Source organism: Urocitellus parryii, chromosome 2 (assembly GCF_045843805.1).
Source record: "Urocitellus parryii isolate mUroPar1 chromosome 2, mUroPar1.hap1, whole genome shotgun sequence".
Lineage (NCBI taxonomy): Eukaryota > Metazoa > Chordata > Mammalia > Rodentia > Sciuridae > Urocitellus > Urocitellus parryii.
In genome coordinates, this window is record NC_135532.1 from 173,141,648 (window position 1) to 173,156,056 (window position 14,409).

Consider the following 14,409-nt stretch of genomic DNA (forward strand, 5'->3'; position numbering starts at 1 on the left):
ACTTCAGTTATTACTGCAAATATTAACTTGTGATGCCAGGTATGGTGGTGCATGCCTGTAATCCCATGTTTCCTCTATGCCTCCTCCCATTCCCCATGTCCCCTCATTGTTTTTACTTTTAATAGTACTTTTTATAAAATTAAATTTACATACATTGAAATATATAAATCTTAGCTGTGTGAATTTGACAAATGATTACAACCTTGTATATTCCCTCTAGCATAACAGAAGACACTTCTATTTTGCCACCAAATTCCACACATCACTGCCCAATTAATTCCCCTTACTTTCTACTCGGTACTCCTCAGGGACAATCACCACTCTTTTTTTAATCTTAAAAAAGATTAGAAGTATGGAAGGGTGAAATAATGGTCCCTAAAGATGTTCATGATTTAATCCCTGGAAACTGTATGTTACCTATGTGACAAAAGGAATTAAGGCTGTAGACAGAAATAAACAGCTAATCAGCTGACTTTAAAATGGGGAGATTATTCTGGTTTACTAGTATGAACCCAATGTAATCACAAGGGTCCTTAAAAGAGGAAGGAGGCAGAAGAGGTCAGTGTGATGCAATGTTGGCTTGAAGACAGAGTAAGAGGACCACAAATCAAGGAGTAGGGCCTCTAGAAGTTAGAAAAAGCAAGAAAAAGGATCCTACCCAGGGCCCACAGCAAAAATCACAGCTCTATCAGCATCCTGATTTAGTCTGAGGAGACTGTGTTAGTCTTCTGACCTATAAAAACGTAAGATAAAAAGTATGTGCTGTTTACACCCCTAAGTTTATGGTAATTTGTTATAGTGGCAATAGAAAAGCAATATAATTAGTCTTACTTATTCTAGAACTTAGAAAAATCTATTTCCTATTGGTAGACATTTTAGTTATTTCCTAGTTTTTGGCTGCTGTAAGAAAAAGTGCTACGAATAAGCTATGAACAATGCTACAAACAGTGGCACACACCTGTAATGCCAGCTACTTGAGAGGCTGAGGGAGGAGGATTTTATATTTGAGGCCAGACTGAGAAACTTATCTGAAAAAAAGAAAGAAAGAGAGAGAGAGAGAGAGAGAGAGAGAGAGAGAGAGAGAGACAGACACACACAAGCAGATGTGGGTGGAGGCTGGTGATGAAGCTAGCAAGTGCAGGGCAATGGGTTCAATCCCCAATGCTTGGGGGAAAAAAATTTCAAAAGGTACCATGAACTTTAGTGAACAATTACTTCATCATTATATTGGATAAATTACACTGAAGTAAAATAAATGTTTTATATGGGAATTATAGCATTAATTTTTTTTTAAAAAAAGTTGCCTGTTTTTGAATGTAGCTGTACCATTTTGAATTCCCACCAGCAATGCATTTGTGTTCCAATTGCTAATTTTAATTTTTATTTGTCTGATGACTAGTGATACTGAGTATGTTAATATGGTATGTTTACTGATCATTTATTTATATTCTTTTGTTAAATGTCTGTTCAAATCTTTTGCCAATTTTTAAAATGCAACGTTAATGAATCCCAAAAGTATTCTGGTGAGGAAAAATAAAAAAAAAGCCAGACACAAAATGTTACATACTTAATTGTCTGATTTTTAACTGAAATGACTGCATTTCTATGATATTGTAGAAAAGGTAAAACTATATTGTCTGAAAACAGATGCACAGTTACCTGGAGCATGTGTAACAGGACATGAAGGTAATGGAAATGTTATATATTTTGGTTGTTTTACTGTTTTCATAACTGTACACGTTTACCAAAACTCACTGAACTGCAAACTTAAAACCAGTAAATTTTATGCCTCAAAAGAGCTGTTATAAATAAACCCACAAAACTGCTAACCTATTTTGCCAAAGTATATGCACCATCTTTGCATGTCTGTAAGCAATGTATGAGAACACTGGTTGCTTCACATCCTAATCATCATTTGGTATTGTCAGTATTTTTTCTTCTTAAATTTTGGCCATTCTGGTGTCCTAATATCTATCAACTTACTTTGCATTTTTATGATGACTAACAATGTGTGTGCTGTACTTACTGGTCATTTATATATCTCTCTTTGTGAAGTGTCTAATTTTTAACCAAATTGTCTCTTTATCATTAAGTTGTGGGTACCCTTTATATATTTGGACGCAGGTTGGTTATCACATATCTGTTTTATAAATATTTTGTCTTAGTCTATGATGTGCCTATTCACTTTTTGAATGTTTTCTTTTCACAAGTAGATGCTTTTAATTGATGAAATCTAACATCATTTCTTCCTTTTATGATTATTATTTTCTGTGCCTAAAGAAATTATTGACTACAAGTCATAAAGATATTCTTTCATATCTTTTAGAAACTTTTAGTTTTAGTTTTTGCTTCTTCTTTAATGCTTTTTAAAATTTAGCTTAATTAGAAATCTAAAATATGATAAATTGTATTTTTAAAACTATTTTTATCTAATTAGTCTGCCTAATTTGAAAAGCAACTTTCAATAGTACAATTTTAAAATAGTGTTCTTCTAGTACTAAATTTTATATTCCTTATATTCTCTTTTTTTTGGTAATTTTTTTAGTGGACCTTTATTTTATTTATTCATATGCAGTGCTAAGAATCGAACCCAGTGCCTCACACATGCTAGGCAAGCACTCTACCACTGAGCCACAACCCTAGCTCAATTCTTTATATTTGTATATATTTCATAAGTGATGTACTTGCAACTTACAGACCCGTAAAATAATAGTTTGGTACTACTTACCAACTATTAGCTAAAAGAAGTCGCTTAATTTTTGTAAAATAAGGATAAACCATTTCTACTTACTTGCCTTTCACATAAAAAAGCTTTATGTAAACTAAAAACAAAACAAACCTCTATGTGAATGTAAGACAGTTTTTATAACTTGCCATTTATTGATAAAGATATTACTTTAATTATTTAACTACAGACCTACTTGTCCAATGTGATAAGTAAGTACTAATTACAAAATAAGATTCAAAACCACAGGAAACTTCTGGTTATCTTTCTCATTTTTCTACTTGCCCCCATAAAGGTCAGAGAGCTAAAAAGCAAACAAAACAAAATTCTACTAAAAAAAAAAAAAAGCTTTTAATTTTCCCCAACCCTATATTTTGAAAAAAAAAAAATTCACCTCTACACAAAAGCTGGAAAAGAGTACAGTGAATACCAATTTTCAACTTGATTTCCCCAATCGTTGGTAGTTAAGTAAAATGTTTTATGAAGAGCATGTCCATGATCTGTCTGCTTTAATGCTTGTTTCAGAGCCTAGACCTTAAGGACAGGTACTATGTGTGTTTTATTACAGCAAAGCCAACCAATATGTCTAATTTTAAGATCGTTCTAATAAAATATGCAGAACAAACTTTAAAGATTCCTTTTTGCAGCTTCCAAAACAAATATGTATATTTCAAGATTTGCAGAACAGTATTTTTAACTATCATGTATTGTTTTTTTTCAAGATGGTCATCCTACACATAAATAGGAGGCCTGGTAGAATTCTGCTAGGCTCCAGCTTACCTTGTCAGAAAGTTCAGTCTCTTTAACAAACCATCTAGCACAATATAGAATTAATCGCTTTAGTGGGATTACAGAGGCAGAACTTTTCTTACTAGCAGTTTATTCTTTCCTTAGTTTTGATTTAATGCCACACCATCATAAATATATTTAGTTTGTGACATAAAGTTGCTTACAATTACATCAGTAAAAAGCACACGTCCCTGTAGCTCAAAAACAAAAAAATATGGTACCAATGTGTAAAACAAAGGTTATCACAATAATGCAATTTACTAAAGGACTTGGAAACATTTACATCTGAAAATGAGTAAAAAAAATGTATAGTTTTTATAAAATAATGTTTGTGGGCTGGGGATGTAGCTCAGTGGTAGAGTGCTTATTTTAGTATGCACAAGGCCCTGTGTTTGATCCCCAGCACTTCAAAAAAATCAAAATAAAACACAAATGTATTTTTAAAATATTACACAAAAATAAGAAAGTTACATCTAAAGATTGAAAGAACTAAAATATCTAATTTGTATTGAGCATCCAAAGAGCTACAGAATTAATAAAGATTCCCTTTAGCAAGACTGGACTATCTAAATTAGTTCCAGTCTAATTATTATGCCTAATATTGAAAAAGGGCATTATAAATGCACTTTCAGACACATGTCATTAAAAGTATAAACAGTGTAAAGATCATGCTGAAGAAATGGAACTTCAGAGAGGTTAAGTGAACTCCCTAATAGTACAGGGATCCAGAAGCAAAACCCTCTGACTGCATGTCAACCCTTTCAATAGCAAATTGCTAACCACAATATGAGTCTATTAATCTGTATCTCTAATAAGGAACACATGAAGGCATAATATCTCATTCACTAATGCTTGAGGTGTTGAATGAAGTATCACATACATGGTTATACCTTGTTACCCAGGGGGCATTGGTTCCAATACTCCCGATGGATACCAAAATCTGGGATGTTCAAATTCAAAAATTCCTTATTTAAAATAGAGTAGAGAGTTTTCATATCATCTATCTATCTATCTATCTATCTATCTATCTATCTATCTATCTATTTTGGAGTCAGGGTCCGGGCTATGTTGTATAGGTTAACTCCAAATTCTTGGGCTCAAATGATCCTCCTGCCTCAGCCACCCGAGTAGCTGGTACTAAAGGCACTGTCCCCATGCCTGGTGATCCTCCATAATATACTTTAAATCATCTCTGGATTACTTAAAATACCTAATATAATGTAAACGGCATGTAAATAGTTATTAGACTGTATTGTTTAGGGAATAGTGATAGAAAAAAATCTGTAAATATGCATTACAGGTATATTTTTCCCCTAATATTTTCAATATATACTTGGTTGAATTCATGGACATGGAAGCCTGACTATATATAAATATATGCAACAAATCATAATTTCTAGGACATTGTGAAACAACTCATAGCTCTAGAAATATAGAAATTTCCAAATAGGTCAAGATTACCCCCTTTTTGAGATTAATGTTAAATATATTTTCATCATTTCCAATAAAAATTTAAACTATACTATGAATCTATAATGCACAGTTCCATTTTCTGAAAATTATATTTAGCATGCCTTAGCATTTTCTCAATGAACTTCAATTTTTATACTTTTCTATAATATGGTAATCACTGAAAATATTACTGAAATAGAGGATTCTTGGCACATAGGCCTAGTGGAGCCAGATTGCTATGCTTTTAGAGCTTTACTGATTCTAAATACTGTATTAGAATTATGAAATATGGCACTTAGACATTAAAGGATATCTGTAACATACATTATGGGCTGGGGCTGTAGCTCAGTGGTAGAGTGCTTGTCTAGCACATGTGAGCTAGGCTCTGAGTTCAATCCTCAGCACCACATAAAAATAAATAAAAGTTATTGTGTCCAACTACAACTAAAAAAGAAATATATTTTAAAAATGATGGGACATTATTAATATCTCTGAACCCCCTTATGCCCCTACACAACAAATCTTTCCTCCTTTCTCTCAGAGTTTAACATCTACTGTGTTTTTTTTAACCATACGATTTATTTTTATTTTTTTTTAGTCATACGTGACACCAGAATGTATTTTGACATATAATACATACATGGAATGTATATACGTCAATCATAATGTCTATTCTATTCTGCTGCCCTTCCTATCCCCCCTACACCTCCCCTCCTCTCCCATCCTTTCTCTCTATCCAATCTAATGTGACACACTTTTTTTTCTTTTTCTCATCACAATATCATATATGTATTCTGTATAACAATGAGGTTCCTCTTCCATCTCCTTCCACCGAGCAACTCCCCTTCTCCCTCTTTTACCCTCCCACCTCTTCCCTATTTAGTGTAGTCTTCTTCTCATGCTCTTCCTCCCTATCCCATTTTGAGTCACACCCCCCTTATATCAGAGAAGACATTTGGCATTTGTTTTTTAGGGATTGGCTAACTTCACTTAGCATAATCTGCTCTAATGCCATCCATTTGCCTGTAAATGCCATGATCTTGTTATTTTTTAGTGCTGAGTAATATTCCATTGTGTATAAATGCCACATTTTAAAAATCCATTCATCTACTGAAGGGCACCTAGGTTGGTTCCACATTCTAGCTATTGTGAATTGTGCTGCTATAAACATTGATGTGGCTGTGTCCCTGTAGTATGCTCTTTTTGGGTCTTTTGGGTATAGTCCGAGAAGGGGAATACCTGGGTCAAATGGTGGTTTTATTCCCAGCTTTCCAAGGAATCTCCATATTGCTTTCCAAATTGGCTGCACCAATTTGCAGTCCTACCAGCAATGTATGAGTGTACCTCCCTACCCCCATCCTCGCCAGCACTTATTGTTGTTTGACTTCATAATGGCTGCCATTCTTATTGGAGTGAGATGGTATCTTAGAGTAGTTTTAATTTGCATTTCTCTGATTGCTAGAGATGGTGAGCATTTTTTTCATGTATTTTTGATTGATTGTATATCCTCTTCTAAGAAGTTTCTGTTCAAGTCCTTCGCCCATTTGTTGATTGGGTTATTTGCTTTTTTGTTGTTTAACTTTTTGAGTTCTTTGTATACTCTAGAGATTAGAGCTCTATCTGATGTTTGAGGGGTAAAAATTTGTTCCCAGGATGTAGGCTCCCTATTCACCTCACATATTATTTCTCTTGCTGAGAAAAAACTTTTTAGTTTGAATTCGTCCTATTTGTTGATTCTTGGTTTTAACTCTTGTGCTATAGGTGTCTTATTAAGAAATTTGGGGCCTGCCCCCACGTGATGAAGATTAGGGCCAACTTTATCTTCTATTAGACACAGAGTCTTTGGTCTGATTCCTAGCTCTTTGACCCATTTTGAGTTGACTTTTGTGTATGGTGAGAGAAAGGGATTCAATTTCATTTTGTTGCATATGGATTTCCAGTTCTCTCAGCACCATTTGTTGAAGATGCTATCCTTTCTCCATTGCATGTTTTTAGCACCTTTGTCTAATATAAGGTAGTTGTAATTTTGTGGATTTGTCTCTGTGTCCTCTATTCTGTACCACTGGTCTATCAGCCTGTTTTGGTGCCAGGACCATGCTGTTTTTGTTACTATTGCTCTATAGTATAGTTTAAAACCTGGAATCACAATATCACCAATTTCACTCTTCCTGCTTAGAATTACTTTAGCTATTCTGGGTCTTTTATTTTTCCAGATGAATTTCATGATTGTATTTTTCTATTTCTGGAAGGAATATCATTGGGATTTTGATAGGAATTGCACTGAATCTGTAAAGTGCTTTTGATAATATGGCCATCTTAATAATATTAATTCTACCAATCCATGAGCAAAGTAAATCCTTCCATCTTCTAAGGTCTTCTTTTATTTCCTTCTTCAGGGTTCTGTAGTTTTCATTGTATAGATCTTTCACCTCTTTGGTTAGGTTGATTCCTAGGTATTTTTTTTTTCTTGAGGATATTATGAATGGAGTAGTTGTCCTCATTTCCATTTCAGAGAATTAGTCACTGATATACAGGAATGCCTTTGATTTACTGGTATTGATTTTATATCCTGCCACTTTGCTGAATTCATTTACTAGTTCTAGAAGTTTCTTGGTTGAACTTTTTGGGTCTGCTAGGTATAGGATAATGTCATCAGCAAATAGTGCTAATTTAAGTTCTTCTTTTCCTATATTTATGCCTTTAATTTCTTTCATCTGTCTAATTGCTCTGGCTAGTGTTTCAAGAACTATGTTGAATAGAAGTGGTGAGAGAGGGCATCCCTGTCTTGTTCCAGATTTTAAAGGGAATGCCTTCAGTTTTTCTCCATTTAGAATGATGCTGGCCTGAGGCTTAGTGTATATAGCTTTTACCATGTTTAGGTAATTTCCTGTTATCCCTAACTTTTCTAGAGTTTTGAACATAAAGGGATGCTGTATTTTGTTGAATGCTTTTTCAGCATCTATCGAGATGATCATATGGTTCTTATCTTTAAGTCTATTGATGTGGTGAATAACATTTATTGAATTCCGTATACTGAACCAGCCTTGCATCCCAGGGATGAATCCCACTTGGTCATGATGCACAATCTTTTTGATATGTTTTTGTATCCGATTTGCCAGAATTTTACTGAGGATTTTTGCATCTATATTCATTAGGGATATTGGTCTGAAGTTTTCTTTCTTTGAAGTGTCTTTATCTGGTTTTGGAATCAGGGTGGCCTCATAGAATGAATCTGGATGTACTCCCTCTTTTTCTATCTCCTGAAATAGATTGACGAGTATTGATATTAGTTCTTCTTTAAAGTTCTTGTAAAACTCTGCTGTATATCCATCCGTTCCTTTTCTTGGTTGGTAGTCTTTTGATGGCTTCTTCTATTTCCTCACTTGATATTGGTCTGTTTAGCTCATATGAGCATATGAGCTCAATCTGGGTAGCTCATATGCCTTAAGGAATTTATCGATGCCTTCACTATCCTCTATTTTATTAGAGTATAGGGTTTCAAAATAATTTCTAATTATCTAATGTATTTCTGAAGTGTCTGTTGTGATGTTTGTTGCCTTTTTCATGCCGTAAGCTAGTAATTTGGGTTCTCTCTCTTGTTCTCTTTGTTAGCGTGGCTAGTGGTCTATCAATCTTATTTATTTTTTCAAAGAACAAACTTTTAGTTTTGTCAATTTTTTCAATTGTTTCTTTTGTTTTGATTTCATTGATTTCAGCTCTGATTTTAATTATTTCTTGCCTTCTACTGTATTTGCTGCTGATTTGTTCTTCTTTTTCTAAGGCTTTGAGGTGTAGTGTGAGGTCATTTATTTATTGGCTTTTTCTTCTTTTAAGGAATGAGCTCCATGAAATGAATTTTCCTCTTAGTACTGCTTTCATAGTGTCCCAGAGATTTTGATATGTTGTGTCTGAGTTTTCATTCACCTCTAAGAATTTTTAAATTTCCTCTCTGATGTCTTGTGTAACCCTTTGTTCATTCAGTAGCATATTGTTTATTCTCCATGTATTGTAGGATACAATGAAATGTATTGTAGGATACAATGAAATTTCCAATTTCATTCCATTATGATCAGATAAAATGCATGGTAGTATCTCTACTCGTTTGTATTTGCTAAGATTTCCCCTGTGACATAATATATGGTCTATTTTTGAGAAGGATCCATGTGCTGCTGAGAAGAAAGTTTCGTTAAGTCTTGTTGGTGTATGGTTCCCTTGAGCAGTATGTAGTGTCCTTGTTTATCCATTTTGATTAACTTTGGTTTGAAGTCTATTTTATTTGATACAAGTATGGACACCCCTGCTTGCTTCTGAGGTCCATATGAGTGGTATGATTTTTCCCAACCTTTCACCTTCAGTCTGTGTATATCTTTTCCTATCAGATGAGTCTCCTGTAGGCAGCATATTGTGGGTACTTTTTTTTAATCCAGTCTACTAGTCTATGCCTTTTGATTGGTGCATTTAAGCCATTAACATTTAGGTTTACTATTGAGATATGGTTTGTACTTCCAGTCATATTAGGTTATTTATGTTACTTAACATGATTCGTTTTTCCTCTTTGATTAGTTTTTCCTTTACTATACTACCTTGGTTTTCATTGTTATTTTTCATTTCCTCTTCCTGTAATGTTTTGCCAAGGATGTTTTGAAGAGCTGGTTTTCTAGTTGCAAATTCTTTTGTTTATTGTGGAAGATTTTTATTTCATCTTCAATCCTGAAGCTTAATTTTGCTGGATACACGATTCTTGGTTGGAACTCAGTTTCTTTCAGTGTTTGAAATATGTTGTTCCAGGATCTTCTAGCTTTCAGAGTCTGTGTTGAAAGATCAGCCGTTATCCTGATTGGTTTACCCCTAAATGTAATCTGCTTCCTCTCTCTTGTGGCTTTTAAGATTCTCTCCTTATTCTGTATATTGGGCATCTTCATTATTATGTGTCTTGGTGTGATTTTATACATTCGGCATTCTGTAGGCTTCTAGTATTTGAATTTTTAAAAATTCTTTAAGTCTGGGAAGTTTTCTAGTATTATTTCATTGAACAGATTGCTCATTCCTTTGGATTGGACCTCTATACCCTCTTGTATCCCAATAACTCTTAAGTTTGGTCTCTTTATGTTATCCCATATTTCTTGGATGTTCTGCTCATGATTTCTTAACATTCTCGCTGAGCTGTCTATGTTCTTTTCAAGTTGAAAAACTTTGTCTTCGTTGTCTGATGTTCTATCTTCTAAGTGTTCTACTCTGCTGGTAATACTCTCATTTGAGTTTTTAATTTGGTTTATTGTTTCTTGCATTTCCAGGATTTCTGTTTTTTTTTTTTTTTAATATCCTCTATCTCCCTGTAGGGTTGATCTTTTGCTTCTTGGATTTGTTTATGTAATTCATTGTCAAAGTGATCTTTCATTGTCTGATTTTGCTGTCTAAGGTCTTCCTCTAGACTCCAGATCATCTGAAGCATGTATATCCTGAACTCTTTATCTGACATTTCATCAGCTGCAGATATTACCTCTTCTAATGTTGAATTGACCTGCATTGTTTGGGTTCCTTTCTTTCCTTGTCTTTTCATACTGCTTATGTTTCTTTCTAGCTTTGTGAAACTGTTGTGTTAATGGTTTTCCCCTTATATATTTATATTGTCCTTTTTTTTTTATTTTTTTTTTTATTATATTGTCCCTGTATAGCTCCAAAATCCCTCTTTTGCGGAGAAAGACAATGTTAACAGTTCCCAATATCAACAGTACTGTGGTTTTTTTTTTTCTTTTAATGTGTCTACTTTTAAAAATTGTTTTCTTCTTAATTTTTGTGCTTGTTAATTAATCTTCTTTTAGAAACCAAATGGAAATTTGTTAATCTGTTTTAGATTAGGATACTGTGTAAGATCATTAGGGCTGCATTCTTTTTTTAATATTTATTTTTTTGTTGTAGTTGGACACAATACCTTTATTTTATTTATTTTTATGTGTTGCTGAGGATCGAACCCAGGGCCTCACATGTGCTAGGTGTGCTCTACCACTGAGCCACAACCCCAGCCCAAGGGCTGTGTTCTTAAGCAAAATTTGACAGGTTCTAAAGGAAGATCTGAGGGGGGTTCTTCTTATTTTTCTTTTTCAATATTCAGTTTCCTTTAATGACCTCCCATCTCCCTAAAGGGAAGGTGCAGGCAGCTAGACAAGGGCAAGAGATGTTCACTTGAGGATCTTGCCCTGATAAGGTTTTGCCCACATGCTGGAAGGCCCCTTCCCGGGAAAGGACTCTTGGACCAAAGACTGGGTCTCTTGGCTGCCAGGATCCAGTTTCTGCCACGTATATGACTTGTAGTCCACCTGCCAATCTGGACTCAGCAGAAAGGCATGCTCCTAGCCTCAGAAGACCCAGACTCCAGAAATGGAGATGTTATTATTGGTTTCAAAGAGGATGACACTCGCCAAGGTGTTCTTTCTCAGCTTGTCCAATTGCTGAAACATTTCAGTGATAAGTTGCAACTCATGATGGCCTGAGTGAGCTCTTTTGGAAAGTGGTACTCAGTATACCACAAAGACCAGCCATCCTTATCAAAGTGCTCCCCAAAATATGGCAGCGTCACAGAAAGCGTGTCCTCCTTGGAGTATCTGCATTTAAATTCATCCAACACAAAGGTACTCTTAGGCAGGTGAATAAAGGGGTCCTTGGCCTTGGGCTCAGCAGCCACTGCCTGGTCACAATAATCCATCTCCTCCTCTGGAGCTGGGGCAGCTGCCTTTTTCTCTTCTTTCTGCTTGGCCTGGGGCTTTTGCTTCTTTTCCTGTGAACCCTCCTCTTTTTGGGCTGTCTCTCTGCAAACTTCTTAGAACTAAACTGAGCCATTTTCTCACACAGTTTCATCTTTCCCAAGGTATCCTAGAACTGGGGCTGGTTAATGCAGGTGAGGAACCAGTGATTTGTACTGGGAAAAGCCTGATGGAAAGATGTCTCCAAGACCTGTTTATAGAGTGACAGTGGGGTGCAGTCAACTGTGATATCAGTCAGTGTTACTTGTTTGCCCACCAGAAAAGTCCTTGTCTTCAAGTGAACATCCAGCAGCCCCAGAATTCACCATACCTCCTTCTTTGCATTCTCAGTGGCCTGTTTGTTGTGGTGTATGATGCTCAGGGTAGGGAACACCCAGGTACTGGCTGGGGGCACTATATCATTATCAGCAAAGCTCACCCACTGTACCATCTGAGCTGCTGCCTCTGGAGTACTTTCCTACAGCTCCTCATTGCTCACATAGCAGGTGATGACATTGCTTTCAAACATACAGAATCCATCGTCATCCTCAAATGCTTAGAACCTTGCCAGTAGGAAATCTGAGGAGAAATTCAGGGTTCCAGTTGGTTTGGCCAAAGTGGAGAGCATGCAGACCTGAGTCCCACTGTAGTGAGTAGCGATGAGGGCCTTGGAGGCCCTCCAGTTTTGGGGATACAGATACAGGATCCCAAACACCATAGTGGTTCCACAGAGAAAGGGCGGGTTCTCTAAAGTAAAGTCCAGAAGCATTTCTGTACCTTCGCTGAGACATCTATTTTGCTTGTTCAAAGGTCCCTGAATTATTTCCTGTACTTAAGATTATTCTAGATGGTTGGGACTGCCAAGCAGATAACCTTATAAGTCATGTGGTATGTAACAGTGATTTACAGATTAAATTATCCTTAAAAAATGTCAATTGTCAACAAACCAACCTCTTCACTCTCTAAGGGATAAACGAAAAAGTTTTAAAAAAGTTCAAACAATTTGCCATACGTCACAAAGCTTGTTATCAGCAGAGCTAAGGTTAGTTAGAAGTCATTCAGACCATTCAGGGTCTGAGAATATTCAGTATTCCTCCCCTGAGAATACTGGTAATGTCTGAAGACACACTAGGAGGGTGCCATTGGCACCTACTTGGCAGAGGTCAAGAATGCTGCTAAATGTCTTATAATGTAGAATAACAAAAGAATTATCTGGTATAAAATGTCAATAATGCTTTAGAACTACACTTTGTCAGATCTAAATAGTCAATTTTATTTATAATACAACATTCTGAGAATAGAAGTGTTAAAGCAGGTTATTTCTTAGGCAAATATTCAGGCAAATTTAAGGATCTAGTTTAATTTATTCCCTGTGTAATGGAATATGATAAAAGAAGAGAACATACTTACCAGGAGCCAAAACCCAAGGGTCTCCTATCATAATCTGGCAGATCTGGAGCAAGCTTACCAGCTTGTATGTTCAGGAATTTAAATATGTGGATTTTGCCTTTTATACATATCTAAATAAAATAAAATATAAGTGTGACAAAATTATTATTGAACACATTATTTTATGTTCTTTTTATAATCATAACCGGCTTTTTATGTAATGTAAGTTGGGATTAGAAGGCATTTCTACCAAGTTTGTAGCACAATGTTAAAGAACTAATTATACTATTTGGTTCATTATTTGTTATTTTAGGTATTTTACTAGTAAATATAGGTTTTTGTCTTTTGGTTACCAGTAACTTTCAGTTACGCAGAAATAACTTATGATTATAAGCATTGTTAAAACACCAAGTAAATTTATCACACTAAGTTACATATAGTCAGGAATTTTAAGACTTCTCTCCAATAAATTATATTGACAACTTTTGATTTTAGGAATCCAAAAATTATGTACAATTGTGGTTTTGATCCTACTTTTTATAAGACTAAAATGACAAAATAGTAAAGTTATATATATATTTTTTGTGACCTGTCCCAGAATTCAAAACAACTTCTTTAAGCTGATGAAACTCTTCTATACTTATAAGGTTTTTATACTATGTTTTTATAGATGCCATAAAGAGTATCTTAAGCTTGTGTAAAATCATCAATAAATTCCAGAGTTAAAAAAAAAATACTGTGAAAACTAGGGGTTGGCCAACATTTTTACAGATTGTAGGATAACTACGATCTATGTGAAAAGCTACTTTATAACTAAATAGTTTCATTTAAGTCCCTGAGTAAGAAATGAACAAACTAGTTAGATGGGGAACTTTAGAGTTTGGAAAATAGGAAGATGAAACAAAAACAATGGTCAAAAGAACACATTGATACATCTTTAATTTGGAAAGCTTTTTTTGTGTCTAATATTTATGTTCTCTATATCCAAGTTTTGCTAGGAGAAAACTGAGAGAGAAATTTCATATTTTATTAGAAAAATAATTTTAGGGGGCTGGGGTTGTGGCTCAGTGGCAGAACACTGCCTAGAACACATGAAGCACTGGTTCGATCCTCAGCACCAAGTTAAAAAATAAATAATAAAATAAAGGTATTGTGTCCATCAACAACTAAAATATACATAAATATAAATGCATATAATTTTCGAAGAATTCCTCAACTTAAAAAATGCCAAACTGGGGAAAGGAAAACCATTTGTGAAAACATCACCTATCTTCCATCCCACTTATTCAAGGTTTCTAAAGAAAATATATGTAT

General features: G+C 34.9%; 1 protein-coding gene and 1 pseudogene across 6 annotated transcripts in view; both read right to left on the reverse strand.

Annotated features, from left to right (window-relative positions):
• Lrch3 (leucine rich repeats and calponin homology domain containing 3) overlaps positions 1 to 14,409 on the reverse strand; it is a 123,586-nt gene that overhangs the window by 53,998 nt on the left and 55,179 nt on the right. For all 6 annotated transcript variants that reach the window (XM_077795358.1, XM_026394247.2, XM_026394239.2 and 3 more), the window contains exon 6: positions 13,117 to 13,226. In XM_077795358.1, the coding sequence (XP_077651484.1) occupies positions 13,117 to 13,226 (110 nt within the window). The remainder of the gene's footprint in view (positions 1 to 13,116; positions 13,227 to 14,409) is intronic.
• On the reverse strand, positions 11,146 to 12,424 carry LOC113187168 (elongation factor 1-gamma pseudogene; annotated as a pseudogene).